At 56.7% G+C, this 15,061-nt stretch overlaps 1 protein-coding gene across 1 annotated transcript in view; it reads left to right on the forward strand.

Annotated features, from left to right (window-relative positions):
• The window catches only part of ADAMTS10 (ADAM metallopeptidase with thrombospondin type 1 motif 10), a 63,281-nt gene that overhangs the window by 11,944 nt on the left and 36,276 nt on the right, over positions 1–15,061 (forward strand). Inside the window, exons 2-4 of the mRNA XM_066336340.1 lie at positions 839–1,152; positions 6,719–7,074; positions 12,919–13,078. Coding sequence (XP_066192437.1) covers positions 1,065–1,152; positions 6,719–7,074; positions 12,919–13,078 — 604 coding nt within the window. The 5' untranslated portion in view covers positions 839–1,064. The remainder of the gene's footprint in view (positions 1–838; positions 1,153–6,718; positions 7,075–12,918; positions 13,079–15,061) is intronic.

The following is a 15,061-nucleotide window of genomic DNA, read 5'->3' on the forward strand; positions in this document are numbered from 1 at the left end:
GGGGAGCCTTTCCCAGCCCTGCTCCACCACTGCTGCAGATCTTTATCTGCCACCTCTGCAGGGAGGTTTGGGTTTGGCTCCTGGGCTGCTCCGCAGCGTCACCGCTGGGATATTTGGGATTCTCTGGGAGGTGAGGGATGTGCTGCACTCATCCCACACTCACGGAATGGGTGGGCAAGTATAAAACCCCACAGGCTTCGTGCAAGTCTCCGGCACGATTCGAGTTTGATGTAATCGCCTCAGACTGAGTGGAAATTCTCGGCGAGCCAGGAATCTTTCACCGGAGCAATTAGCAGAGCATTTTAAAGAACAAATGCGATTGGAATCTCGGGATCCATTTGTGGATGGGGTTGAGGGCTGAGTTCCCTGAATGGGTTCTTTGTTTTCCATCACTGTTTTAGGTTCAGCCAGTACACTGTGAGAGCAAGTTCTCTTCCCTCAGTGCGGTGACAGTCCCTAAGGTGTGTTCGAAATCCAGGGAAACCCTAGAGCGGATTTCTGGGTTGCTGCTCACCACCCCCCTGCCAGTGCAGTTATTTCCTGCTCTCCTTAAGGGATCGGGTGACACAGAGCACTCCTGGGGCTGCTTTTCCCCGAGGGTGCTGCCAGAGGATGAAGGATTCCCATCGATGCTGAGCTCCTTCCCGCAGGGACCGGATAAATCCCAGCTGGGAGAACCCCGGGAGCGCAGCGGGGAGCAGGAGCCGCTGGGGTTCATTCATCATTTTCTCCTCTTTTCCTCTCCTTCCATCCCACTCCTGCCCTCTCCAGGATCCCTCTTTCCCCATCCCTGCCCGCCTGGTTCCCGTCCCGCGCTGACCCCCGCGTGTCCCCGCAGGGGCGATGCCGGAGCTGGGGACGAGCCCGTGCTGAGCCCGCGGTGCTGGCCCGGCCCTGCCCGTCCCCGCCGGCCTCGGGAGAGCTCGCAGCGGCCCAGGATGCCTGCGGAGGGACCCGGGACTCCTCTCTGGACATAAGGGGTGGCCGAGGGAGAGACATGTGGGGACAGCGCCCTCCCAGCCGGCACAGATCTCCTCCCTGCTCCGACGCGAGCGGCGCTGACCATGGCCACAGCCTGGAGGCTCCTCACCTGGACCCTCACCCTCGGCCTGGCCGGGGGCTCCTTCCCCGGCTACTCCTTCCAGTCACAAGGTAGGGATGGATGGCATGGGAATATGGGATGGGCTGGGGCAGGAATCATCTCCTGGATTTCCCCTTGTACCTCCCCTGCACCATCCCCGGGCTGTGCCGGGTGTCATTCCACATCCCTGCAGCACCAGAACCATTCACGGCACAGTGAAGATGGGAAAACAGGAGTAGAAATTCACTTTCTGTGGGATTCAGATTCCCATAAGGACAGGATGGGGATGGGGATGGGGATGGGGATGGGGATGGGGTGGAATGGAATGGAATGGGGAACTGGATCTATCTGTGGAGAGGGGGGCTGGATTCAGTTCTGGGGAGGGGAGCTGGACGCACCCATGGGAAAGGGAACTAGATTCACTCATGGGGAGAGGAACTGGCTTCACCTGTGGGGAGAGAGGAGCTGGATCCCCCCCACTGCTGCTGGCAGGACCCTAATGCTGGCCTGGGGAGGCACTGGGGGAGCAGGTGGAGACACCTCCAGCTCTGCTCCTGCCCAGCTCCTCCCAGGGCCCTGGCTGGGGTTTTCCATCAGTCTCCAAGGGATGGAGGTGTTCTGCTTTCGGGTGTTGCACCCTGTGATTTTGGCAGAATTCAGAGCAGCTGGGTCAGTGCAAAGCCGGGGCTGTGACAGGTTTGGAAAGGAGCTGTGGTGGCAGCAGGGGTGGTTCCCTTCCAGGGAGCAGCAATCCTCGGGTGAGCAGAGGCTTTGTTAGGAGGAGCTTTGTGTATGCCTGTCCTTGGCGTGCCCAGGGGTGAAGGGCAGTGCTGGAGCACCCAAACCCTCTGCCCAGAGTCTGGACGGGACTGTGCTGCTGGAGGAGCAGGTTTGGTTTGTACACACATTTTTTAAGTGTATTTGTGGCCATCTGGCGTTAAAACTCCTGTTTGAACAGAGTCACACTCAGGGGCTAAGGAAAGGGGAGCGTGGGTCTCTTGCCCACAGCTCTGTGCTTTGGAACCTGATTTTATTCCAGGTTAGGAGTGAAGGGAATGGAAAATGGGGTGGAATCTTGAGCCCAGCTTGGAGTCCAAACAACACTCACAGACAACAAAGTGGAATCAAACTGATTAATGGTGATATTGTTAGGATTGTTCTGTAAAAAGCAAGGTGAACACTGCCACCAGGCACCAGAGGTGAGAGGAGCAAGCTCTGGGGTGGGACATTTGCTGTGCAAGGTGTTCAAACCCACTGACACAGCCACAATCCTGCAGCCCCTGTGCCCCAGCCCAGCCCTGGCCAGGCCACCGCCGGTGACATTCCTGGGCTGGTGAGCAGTGCAGGCTGTGGTGACCAGGGCCCTGAGCTGGCTGGAGAAGCAGAGCTGGGGAAGGGGACAAAAGCAGCCGAAGCCCCTCAGTGTCCCTGGGCAGGGACAGGCAGCACCAGGAGAGCAGCCAGCCCCAGCTGGGAGCTGAGCACCTTCTCCAGGCAGATCTGAGGCACTCCCAGCTCCTGGTGCTGTTCTCCACAGGCTCTGGCAGTGCCTGGGGGCTGTTCTGGGCATCCCATCAGTTCCCACCCTGCACCCACCGGGACTGCTGTGGGATCAGCCCGTCCCAGCTCACAACGCTGGCATCCCCCACGGGGTGACACAGCTCCATTAAACCCAGGATTAACACACCTCTGCTCCCCCAGGGCAGGCCCTGAGCAGCTCTGGGGATGGCTCCCAGCCCGTGGTGGTACTGGGATGTGGGGCCATGGGATGGATGTGGTGTGTTGGGAGCACCATGTCAGGATTGCAGCCAGTCCCCTCCCCAGCCCCTGTCCCAGCCCCTGTCCCCTCCCTAGTCCCTGTCCCCTCCCCAGTCCCTGTCCTTGCCCAGTCCCTGCTGCCCCAGGGGCCCCTCTTGCTGTCAGAGCCCTGGTTTTGGTGTCACCAAACACCTCACCAGGCTGCTGAGACAGTTCCTAATCCGCACAACACCCTTTGGAGAGGGTGAGGCTCTGTTATCTCCTGGGAGCAGTCACAGAGTGAAGGGCAGTGTTATCACCAGCCCGGGACTCGCTGCAGGCAGCTCTGGAGCAGAATCCTCGTGCCCCACGTGCACCACTCCAGATCAGTGCATTTGGTTTATGCAGGAGAAAGATTAAGGTATCAGCCATGAGCTCTAATTTTAATCTTCGTGGGGAGCAGCAGCCTGGCACTGAAGGGTTCTGCAAGGCAGCAGAGAGGTTCAGATGTAGCCTGGACACTCAGGGTGCAGTTTGTAACAGCTCAGGGAACAGGGAATTGTTGGAACAACTTTCCCAGAGCAGCTGGGGCTGCCCCTGGATCCCTGGCGGTGCCCAAGGCCAGGCTGGACAGGGCTTGGAGCAGCCTGGGACAGTGGAAGGTGTCCCTGCCATAGCAGGGGTGGCACTGGATGAACTTAAACATCCCTTCCAACCCAAACCATTCCATGATTCTGTTCCACGATGATTTTTCCATTTGAGGCATTCCCACTCTAAAGCATCACTTCCCAAACCCTTTCTGTGATGCAGGGCACTGCTCTTGGCCTCTCCCCATGCCTCAGAGTGACGTCCCTGAGGAGATGCAGTGTCCAGCCCCACAACACCACCAGCTTCTCACACTCCACCTCCCCCTCAGGCTCTGGACACGTTTTTCCTCCTGGAAGTGTCTCTCAGGTCAGGATGAGAGCCTCCAGCCCCGAGTCCCAGGTGCTTTGTAGCCACAGTGAGCACAAACCACCCTCTGATTCACTCCTTTCCAAGCCCACATGTGCTGCAAAGAGGCAAAAAGGAAAACAAAACACTTCCCACAGCAAATTTTTCCGAGCCTGAAGTCATTTCTAAGTGCAAAAAATCACCCTCGTTTGCCCAGCCCCGTCACAGGGAGATGCTGGGATGCAGGAAAAGCTGGAGCACGGGAAGTTAAAAACCTAATAATGAAATCTGGCAAGGCAGAGGTGCCAGCAGTGTTTATGGTCAGCAAAGATGGGAGCTCACCCCTAATTCCAGAGGCTGGAAGGGCTCTGCCATTCCTGGTGGCCAAGGAAAGCATTCTGTCAGGCTCCCACTCTGGAAAACAGAGGGAAAGGAAACTTTCCAGTGCTGCCCTGTGGTGAGAGTGCAGTTTGGAGCTGGCTGAGTTTCTGGTGGCTGGAAAGGCTCTGGAGGTGGTTTCTTTGTGGAGCCAGGCAAAATTCAGCCACCCTGGAGCAGCAGGCCCCTCCTGTTTGCGTAGGAAACAACAACAAATAGGATGCAGAAAGCACAGGGAAACTTTTCCAGAGGGATCAGAGGGAACATCCCCTCCCATGAGGGCTGGGGAGGCTCAAAGCCTCCGGGCACGAGGGGTTCAGGAGGACACTCAGTGAGGAGGAGCTCTCCTGATCCAGCAGCACCCGGATATTTCCCATCTTCAGCCCAAGCTCTGGGGCTGAGACAGAGCCAGATCCCTGCTCAGATCCAACCTGGCAGCCCCTGGGACGTTTTCCTTTGGAAAGGAGGAGTTTCTGCAGAGGTTGCAGGGTGCCAGCCTGGTTTGACAGCCTGCAGAGCTGCGCTCCTGTGCCAGCAGAGGGGCTGGGGACAGTGCCCCTGTCACTGCACAGGGGTTGGGGACAGTGTCCCTGTCACTGCACAGGGGTTGAGGACAGTGCCCATATCACAGCACAGGGGCTGGGGACAGTGCCCCTGTCACAGCACAGTCTGGGTGGCACCACACAGGCTCACTCAAGGGCCCCAAGAGGAGCTGCTAAGCCAGGCTGAGGTGATAAAACCCAGCCCAGGGAGCTGTGAAGGCAGGATGGGGTCACAGACAGAGACCTGGCTGGGGACTTGGGGTGTCTGACTTCTTCCCCTGCTCATTTATAGCACCATGGGAGGAATTCTGGTGGCCTTCTCTCTTATTTTGATATCAAGATTGGGCATTTCAAGGCCTTTGTGCCCCTGCAGCCCCTGCAGCTCTGACTGGGGAGGTTGGGCTGCTGCTGTTGTTTTGTGTTCTCAGCTCCCTGTGGCAGCTGCAGATGTCCTGAGGAAGCCACAGGGAGACTTTTCTCCTGAGCCGTGCTCACCCCAAGGCTCCTTCTGCCTCCTTGGGAAGACACCTCATTGCTGGGTCTGTTCCTGCAAGGAGCCAGGTTAAAAGAACCCTCCAAAGCTCAGAGCTGGACTCTGCAAAACCTGGATTCCCTTTGCCCAGTGCAGATGAAAGGATTTGGGACACTCCTGGTCCAGAGCCACAATCAGAGTGTCCTGAAGGGCCCTTTGGGCCGGGCTGTTCCTCTCCATCACCTGCAGAGGAAAAAATTGCATTCCACAAACTGCCGTCCCAAGGCTCTGTAGGCTGCAGTGTTTGGGGAATTTCCTGCAGGATCCTGAAGGCTGGGCAGAGCTTTGGGATTCCAGTTTTTAGAATGTCGTGGTGATGCCTTGGGAAGGCTGACCTGGAATAGGGACTGGACAGAACTAGAGAATAAAGTAGATATTTATTGAAGGGCCTATAAGGACACACCTTGGGCAGGGCAGGGCCTGGCCAGGGCTACACCCAAGGCTGACTTAAAGCAGTCACAAAATGGACAAACAGTTATGAGATCTCACATTTTTATAAGTTTTGGACTATTTGCATATTGGGGTTTAATTGTGCAATTCCAGCTCCAGGTTGTGATGTCCCATCCTTCTTGTTCCTCCCTGCAGCCCACCCCTGTTTGTGTTTTGGGGCTGAAAGTTGTCCCTGGTCTTCAGCAGGGAAAGGATTTGTTTTGTGTCCCTGCTGCATGCAGAGCTGAGTGACACTGACTGTGAGCTCAGAGCTGCCCCTGGGCACCACAGAACCTGAAATACAGGAAAGATAAAACTTAAGACATCAGACCCTGACCCTCGCCCTGCAGTCAGGCTGGCATTGCTGAGTCCTCAACTCCCTTGGCAGGGAGCTGCTATTCCCATCTGCATCATCCCCAGGTGGAAATGGACCTGGGGACACTGGTGACAGCAGCTGCACATGAGGCAGCAGTGTGCCCAGGTGGCCAAGAGGGCCAATGGCACCTGGCCTGGATCAGGAATGGTGTGGCCAGCAGGAGCAGGGAGGTCATCTTTCCCCTGGACTCAGCACTCGTGAGGCCACACCTCGAGTGCTGTGTCCAGTTCTGGCCCCTCAGTTTGGGAAGGACGTTGAGATGCTTGAATATGTCCAGAGGAGACCACGAGGCTGGTGAGGGGCTGGGAACACAAACCCTGTGAGGAATGACTGAGGGGGCTGGGGTTGTTCAGCCTGGAGAAAAGGAGACTCAGAGGTGACCTCATCACCCTACAACTCCCTGAAGGGTGGCTGTGCTCAGGTGGGTTGGTGTCTTTCTCCAGGCAGCACTGACAGAACAAGAGGACACAGCCTCAGGCTGCATCAAGGGAAATACAGTTTGGATATTAGGAAAAGGTTTTTTACAGAAAGAGTGATAAAGTACTGGAATTGTCTCCCTGGATGTGTTTAAACAAAGATTGGATGTGACACTCAGTGCCATGATCTATTTGAGGTGTTGGGGCTGGGTTGGACTTGATGATCTTGAAGGTCTCTTCCAACCTACTCCTTCTGTGATTCTGGGATTCCCATGCATGTCCTTCCCTCCCCAGAGGAATTCCTCTCCAGCTTGGATCACTATGAGATCGCCTTCCCCATCCAAGTGGACCAGAACGGGGATTTCCTCACCTTCGACATGCGCCGGCAGCTGAAGCCGCGGCCGCGGCGCTCCCTGCCCTACGAGCCCTCGGAGCAGCAGGTCTTCTACAAAGTCTCTGCCCACCACACCCAGTTCCTGCTCAACCTGACCCTGCACTCCAACCTGCTGGCCGAGCACTTCACCGTGGAGTACTGGAAGCGGGATGGCATGGACTGGCAGCACGACTTCCACGAGGACTGCCACTACGCCGGCCACCTGCAGGACCAGTACCTCAGCTCCAAGGTGGCCATCAGCAACTGCAACGGGCTGGTGAGTCTGGTTTGGCCAGCCAGGGCCAGTGCCAACAGCTTTGATCCCCCAGCAGGTGGATCCATGTGGTGGGAAAAGCTTGGGGTTGGTGACAAGTGGAAATATTCCACACGGGGGTGACGATGAGTGGAGGGTGCAGACATCCCTCATCACATCCACGGTGGTTCCTGCTCTGTGTCTCACTTCCAGGCCAGTTTCTGGGCCTTTTCCCGTTGGTTTTGGTTGGAATGGGATAATCCTGGCTCTCTGGGGGATACCTGGACCCGGCTCTCCCCAAGTTCTTCCAACAGCAACAGCAAAGAATGTTTTGTGTGTGCTGGTGGGGAGGAAGTGTGGGAGGGCAGGGATTCCACAGCGCTGCTGGAATGTCACAAGTGCATCCAGATCCTTCCAACTGCAGACGCATTCCTGGGGATCCCAGTTGCTTCTGGCCATTTTTTAGGAGCTAAAAAATGTCACTTCTGAGGGGAAAAACCCCGAAATAATCAGCTTTTCAATATGAAAAAGGAGAACATCGAGAAGGGGCAAGGTGGCATTTACTCAAAAGCAGCAAGGCTGAAGGAAGGAGGGTGGGAATGGTTGATTTTCCAAGTCCTGACAGCTCAAACTGAACATCCCAGTCTTAAATATGAGCAAGGAATCTTAGTGGTGGACATCAGTGTAAGAGCAGCTGGGCTCTGGACTAGGTTGCTTGGAGAAAGCGAGATCTTGGGGGATCTTTAGGAGCAGGCCAGACAAAAGGCTCTCAAAACCCCTCCAGGTATGATTTATTAAATCTCCCAGCCCTGGGAATAGACTGAGGACCTCCATCCCTATTTTTCTGTGATTTTCTGATATTTCTGGCTCGCACAGCACATTTCCTGAGCTGCCAGATGGAGGCATGGAGCAAACATACCCCGTGAGTGAATCCCAGGGCTGATGGCTCCCTTGGAGGGGTAGAAAAAGACTCCCTAGGCCAGGTTCATATTTCTGCTCCAGCCCCACCTCCCTGCAGCATTCTGGCAGTGTGGAAGAGCTTCCAAATGGGAATGAATTCCCATTTGATTTATTGCAGGGTGACCCTGCCAGAACAGTGCTGTGGGTTATTAACAGAAATGAGAATCTGACTCATTATATCACAGAGTCTAAAGTTTCCAGCTCACAGCCAACAATCCGAGCTGCACAAACTCCTGGTTCCCGAGCCCTTTGTTTGGACATGGGAACTCTGCTCCAGTCCCAGGGAATTTCATGGTGCTCACAAAGGCTGAGCTGGGTGCTGCTGGCTCCGGAGGCATCTGGCATCCCCCTGCCCTCCCACTCCTCAGGGCAGCAAGGCCGGGGCAGCAATGGCCCAGCAGCACTTGGAACTGGGAGAATTCCGTCCCCAGGCCGTGTTTAGCTCTGGAGAGGCACCAAGGGCTGTCTGGAAGAAAATGCAGCCAGGCACAGAGAGGGACAGAGGGTCATCCAACAAGCTCTCCTCTGCCTGAACTCTGTCCTTCTGCCCTCCAGAGTTACTGACACAGCGAGGATGAGGGAGGAGGGTTTTGGGGTCAGTGAGGACAGTGGGGTTGGAGATTTGGGCAAGAGGAGTCTGGAATGTGTTTAGCTGGTAGAGAGGAGGCTGGATTTGCCATGGGGGATATTCTGCAGTGCCCTGGGTGACCACTGACCCACTTGTGCCATCCCTCATCCCCAGCAGGCTCCGCTCCAGGAGGGCACCACCCATCCTGGAAGGGACAGAAGAGGGTCCCCAGGGGCAGGTTCCTGCTGAGGGGGCACTGCCCTGACCCACCTTTGCACAGGTGCTGCTGCACAGGCACCTGGGGGCTCTGGTGGCGACTGGGCACAAACTGGGACCTGAGCTGGTTCTGGGGTGAGCTGAGCTCGAGGGGGAGGGAAAGGGATGACTGTGAACACAGCTCCAGGCCGTCCTCCTGTCCCCAAACTCCCACATGCCTCAGGAATTCCTGTGCCTGCAAGGTTTGGTTTTGAGACACTTTGGTTTTGAACACCCCCAGCACAGCTCTCACCTTGCAGTACACCAGCTTTGGATGCCAACACCTGGACACGCTCCCAGTGACTCCTTTTCCCAACACCTGGACATTCTGGACACGCTCCCAGTGGCTGCTCCTCCCAGCCACAGGCACTGTCAGCCTGGCCCCAGGGCAGGCAGGGAGCAGGACTCACCCCACACATTGTGTGCTGGGCTGCTGCTGTTGTTTTGTGTTCTCAGCTCCCTGTGGCAGCTGCAGATGTCCTGAGGAAGCCACAGGGAGACTTTTCTCCTGAGCCATGCTCACCCCAAGGCTCCTTCTGCCTCCTTGGGAAGACACCTCATTGCTGGGTCTGTTCCTGCAAGGAGCCAGGTTAAAATAACCCTCCAAAGCTCAGAGCTGGACTCTGCAAAACCTGGATTCCCTTTGCTCAGTGCAGATGAAAGGATTTGGGATGCTCCTGGTCCAGAGCCACAATCAGGGTGTCCTGAAGGGCCCTTTGGGCCGGGCTGTTCCTCTCCATCACCTGCAGAGGAAAAAAATGCATTCCACAAACTGCTATCCCAAGGCTCTGTAGGCTGCAGTGTTTGGGGAATTTCCTGCAGAAACAAATCAGTCCCTGCTGGACTTCAGGCTCAGCCAGGGGAAAGTCACCCAGTTCCCAGAGGCACAGAATCCCAGAATATCCTGAGCTGGAAAGGACCCACCAGGATATCAAAGCCCATCCTGCTCCTGCACAGGACAGCCCCAGTCCCAGCCTTTGTTGGAAGCAAAGGGTGACATGGTCCATCTTCAAAAATATTCCACATTTTGAGCTGCCAGAAGGGCCAAGCAGCTGGAAGGCTCCAGGGAGCAGCTTTGCCTCAGCCTGGCCAGGAGCTGGAATCCCTGACCTGCAAGAGATCCCAAGGATCCATCATGTCCCACCATCAAAAAATCACAGCCAGGAGAAAACAATGAGCAGAGAGCAGTGTCATTCTTTTCACTCGTGTCAGAGGATGGGCTGAAAGGCCAGGTCTTCATCAGAGAATCCCAGAATGGTTTGGGTTGGGATGGACCTTGAGATTCATCTCATTCCACCCCCTGCCATGGCAGGAACACCTTCCCCTGTCCCAGGCTGCTCCAAGCCCTGTCCAGCCTGGCCTTGGGCACTGCCAGGGATCCAGGGGCAGCTTTCCTGGGGAGCCCCCTGAGCCCAGCATGAACAGGAGAGCCTGGAGGGACCCAGGTGAGGAGGAACAGAGCCAGGTGAGGAGGAACAGAGCCAGGTGGCCCCGCCGTCCCACGGCTCCCCCAGGAGCTGCCAGAGCCAGCCCCAGGCCGTGGCTGTGCCTTTCCCGGTGTGGCTGGAGCTGACAGTGCAAACCCTCCCTGCTCTGCAGCTGACCTGCATGAATCACACACAGGATACGCAGCCCACTCCCCCACAAACCACAGGGCTCCCCCAGGACCTCTCACCGCCCCCTTTACCAGCCCCGTGCCGTGTCCAGCCCCGGCCCTGCGAGCTCAGCCCTCGGGCTCAGCGCTGGGACAGTTTTTGGGCGCCTGTGACATCCAAAACCTGGCTGCTGCAAGGTGCCAGGCAGGCGTGGAGCCCCCGAGAGCCTGGAGTGACAACATCCCTTTTGCAGCTCCTGGATTTGGGGCAGGACGCGCTCTGCTCTCCCGGGGGTGACCTCCTCTCCTTCCCCCATCCATCCCCCAGGTGTGGCTGCCTTTTCCAGCTGCCTGTGCACCGGGCATCCCGCCGGAGCCCGGCCACGGGAAGCTCACAGTGCCTCGCCTGTGCCGGGACAGGCGGAGCCGAGCCAAGAGCAGCGGAGCCGGGGCAGGAGGAAATCCCCCGGCAGTGGGGCCGGCACACACTGCCCCGGGAGGGGACAGCCACAGCCCCGGCTGGCAGCGACAGTGCCCCGGAGGGGTCCTCCCCACCCAGCCCCGGCAGGGAAGCTGTTCCCGGTGGTGTTTGTGATGGTTCTGGCTTCTTTTTGTGCCGAGGTCTGGGTTAATAGGCGGGAGTCGCAGTTCTGTGGTCGGACTCGGTGTTTATTAACTCTTGTCTATTTACAGCCTCACGAGACGTGAGGTTTAATTAGCAAGGTAGAAAATGAAGGTAAAATGCAGTACCTCTAACTCTTTCCAAGGTTATTTAAGTGCTGAACACCTATAGATGAGATGACATGTATATTATTTATGTTTTTGACCCAATAAGGACCACCCAAGGCAGACACAGAAAACCACCTAAACCCATGAAGAAGAAGGACTCAGACAATGCCCAAAGTCCTCCACCTTGCCCCATATATAACTATATACTAAAATCCCAAATCTGAGTTTTCCGCTCTGTGACACCACACAATCCTATTCAAACTACACACACACAATACCCCAGTGCTGTCCCTCAGTTTCAGAACCCTGTTCCACGGCCTCAAGTCAAAAGCAATGCCTGCCTGAGGGTGAATGCTCCTCAGCACAGAAAGGCTGAAATCCTCAGCCTCCAGGGTTCCAAGAGGTGTTTCCATGGAGGGGCCTTGGGATGCTCCACGGGGACAGAATTCCCAGCTCCCCATCCCGGCAGAGCAGGGCTCCTGTCCCTCAGGCACAGAGGGAGCTGGGAAAGGACATCCAAAGGGTGCAGATTGCTGGGACTTCTGGGATCGTGTTTGAGCCATGTCAGGTACATTCCTGCAAATTTCTGCACCTACAGGGCTTAGTCCTTCCTCCAGAAGGACCCACAAACATCTGTCCCCATGTGCCCTTCTGGCCCTTGCCCTTCCCACCAGTCTGTCCCAGAGTCTGGCTGGAGTTCCTGGCCCTCGTGAACATCCAGAGGACACACTGGTGGCAGGGCAGGGCTGTGTCTGCGCCCAGAGCTGTGCTTGCACACAGGGAAGGGGATGGCAGCTGGGAGCTTTGACTCCTGGACTTTGGGATGGTGTTTGGGCCATGTCAGGAACATTTCCGTGCCTTGGTCACTCGCTGGTGAAGTTCAGCTGATGGAGCACCAGGTTCCTTGGAGAAGCTCAGTGCCAGGAATTGGGATGGAACTCGTGTTGGGCCCCCAGAAACTTTTGGCATTGCTCAGACCTTTCAGGTAGAGGGAATGTTGCTGTGAGGGCACAGAGGAGGGAGGCTGTAGGTTTGGGTTTGGTGGTCACCCCACTGCCATCTGCTCCTCCTGGCTGTCACTGTCCCGCAGGTGGATCCATTCAGAGAGCAGAGGCTGGGCTCACAGCTGACGCTGAGTCAGTCAAAGAATAAAAAACCTAAAACAAATAAGGGAGCAAACCCGAGATGAGCTCACTGGAGTGGCCAATCCCAGGTGTACCAGGGGCTGGGATGCTCCACGCAGGCTCCAGAGAAGGGGTTTGGCTCTGCTGGTGGCCTCTGCTTCATCAGCCTCGAGAATGGAACCTTTGGGGTGTTTCCCAAAGCCTCTGGGGATTGCAGCTCCCAGTCCCCAGCTGCTGGGGATGGTCCTGAGCTGCCTGAGAAGGTTTTCTGGGGAGGCTGAGCTCGGAGCTGAGTGCTGCTGTGTTTGAAGGGATTTTTGGGCTCCCACAGGGATCCCACTGAGACCGAGTGGGTGGAATAGGAAACAACTCATTCATAACTCAGCAAGGCCAGGCTGTGATTTCCAGAGGCCTTTAGTGAACACAGATGTCCCAAGGCATCCACCACCATCTGGCTGCCTTTCCTCTGCTCTGTGGGTTCCTGTAGTTCAGTGCTTGTGCAGGATTCCTCCACAGCTTTTGTCAGTCCCCAGAAATCCGGGGTGAATCAGCAAAAAGCTCACCGTGAGAAGCCACCAGGATGTCCCCCAGTTCTCTGAGCACCTCAGTGATTGTCCCCACTCTGTTCCCTCCTGCAGCACGGGGTGATCGTGGCGGATGAGGAGGAATATTTCATCGAGCCCCTGAGCCCTGGAGCCAACGTCAGTGCAGAGGGTGAGGGCAAGGGCAGCCCCCACGTGGTGTACAAGCGCTCGTCCCTGCAGTACCCTCACATGGACGCAGCCTGTGGAGTGCTGGGTAGGTTCTCCCACCACCTCCTCCTCAATCCAGCCCCAAACAGGCTGGGAAAATCCTGGCAGAACGGGTCCACTCTGCTCCATCTGGCAAAGAACCAAAGTTATCTCCTGAATTCCAGATTTTTCTCTGTTTACTTTTACCCATTTCTACGCATTTGGGAAGATTCCGTCCTCTCCTCCTTGCAGCAGGGCTTTAAAATTTGTAAATAGAGCATGGAGTAGAAGGGAAAAAAAAAAAACCCACCTCTTGTTTTTCTTCAGAAGAATCCTCCCAGATTTGGCCAATTTGCAGAGTGTTGGGAAATCACAGCTCACGAGTGCTCAGCGCAGCCTTGCCTTTGGGGTTTGGCCACTGCAGGTCGTGTCCATGTTGGGACAACTCTGCTGCTGGTGGGGACCAGGTGGAAAAGGCCCTTGGAGGGTGGAATGTGGGGATGTGGGGCCTGGCCCGTCACAGGGGGCTCTGGGGGGTGTTTAGGGAGAATGGTGACAGCACATCAACCCCATTTCTGCACCTCCAGGGCTTTGACCTCCAGAAGGCCCCACAAACATCTGCCCTGACCTGTCCCCATGTGCCCTCCTGGTCCTTTGCCCTTCCCACCAGTCTGTCCCAGAGCCTGGCTGGAGTCCCTGGCCCTTGTGATGAGTTTCATCATCTCCCCAAAATGCTGCAGGCCCAGGGGATGCCTCTCCCTGGGTTCAGAGAGGCTGAGGGGAGGTGCCATCCCTGCAGAGGGGTCTGGTGGCTCCTCAGGGGTCAGTCTGTGGGGACAGAGCAGAGCTGTCCCTGGCTGCTCCTCTTTGGGTGTCACTTCAGGGCGTCCATCCACTGCCCCAGCAGTGACACTTCCCCACACTGACACTTGACCTTCTGGAAGGCACTGTCACCTTCTCTGGGTGTCCCCACCAGTGTCCCTGGAGCCACCCTGTGCTTCCCTGGCCTCCCCAACCCCCAAAGCCACACTGGATGAAGTCCCAGCAGGCTCCACTCCTGCTGACTCTTTGCCACATTCCCCAGCTTCCAGAAATAATTTAGCCTGCTCCTAATTGCTTCTTGGAAAGCAGAGAAGTGCAGTGGGAGCCACAGTGCAATGGCTCCAGCAAGGCCACCCCTGTCCTGTCCTGTCCTGTCCTGTCCTGTCCTGTCCAGCACCCCTGGGCCCTGAACACCCCCAGGAGCTCCCCTGGGTGGCTGGAGGAGCTGGAGCTGTGAGGTTTTGGGGCTGCCTGAGGTCTGCCCACGGTCCCAGCCTCACTGGATGTGATGATGCAGCCTCAGAGCAGGGGAAGGGATCCAGCTGGATCTGCTGGCAGGGCAGGAGCAGGGCTGGAGTCTCCCAGTCACCTCTCCTGAGCTGTGGTGGTCTCCAGGTGGGGACTTTGATGGCTCTGCTGGGGACATCCCCAGGCTCGGGTCAGCAGCACCTGAAGCAAAGTCCCACAAAGCTGCTGCTGCAGAGGCCACAGCCCTTCCTGTGGTGGAAAAACCAAGTTCTAGATCCAGGTCCTGGCAGGACAAGGAAAGAGGAAAGGGTCTGCAAGGGCTTCATTCTCACGTTGTGGCTGTGCAGCCTCTAAAGCCACCCTGGGGCACAGGACAGGGCAGGGCAGCCCGGGGGCTTGGGGCTGCAGGGGGCTGGGCACAGATCTGCTGGGCAGGAGGGGACAGGAGGGGACAGGAGATGCCAGCAGGGCTGACACAGCCCTGCACTGACTTGGGGACATTTTCTGGGTCCACACGTGGTGCACAAATCACCGAATCACAGAACGAACTAGGTTAGAAAAGACCTTTAAGACCATCTAGTCCAACCCATGACCCAACACCTCTTCATCACCTAAACCCCGGCACTCAGAGCCACATCCAGGCTTTTTTTAAACACTTCCAAGGGATGATTTAAACGCCACCTCCCTGGACAGACCATTCCGGTGCCCAATCACTCTTTCAGTGAAGAATTCTTTTGTGACATCTCACCTGAACTTCCCC

Source organism: Sylvia atricapilla, chromosome 26, assembly GCF_009819655.1.
Source record: "Sylvia atricapilla isolate bSylAtr1 chromosome 26, bSylAtr1.pri, whole genome shotgun sequence".
Taxonomy (NCBI): Eukaryota; Metazoa; Chordata; class Aves; order Passeriformes; family Sylviidae; genus Sylvia; species Sylvia atricapilla.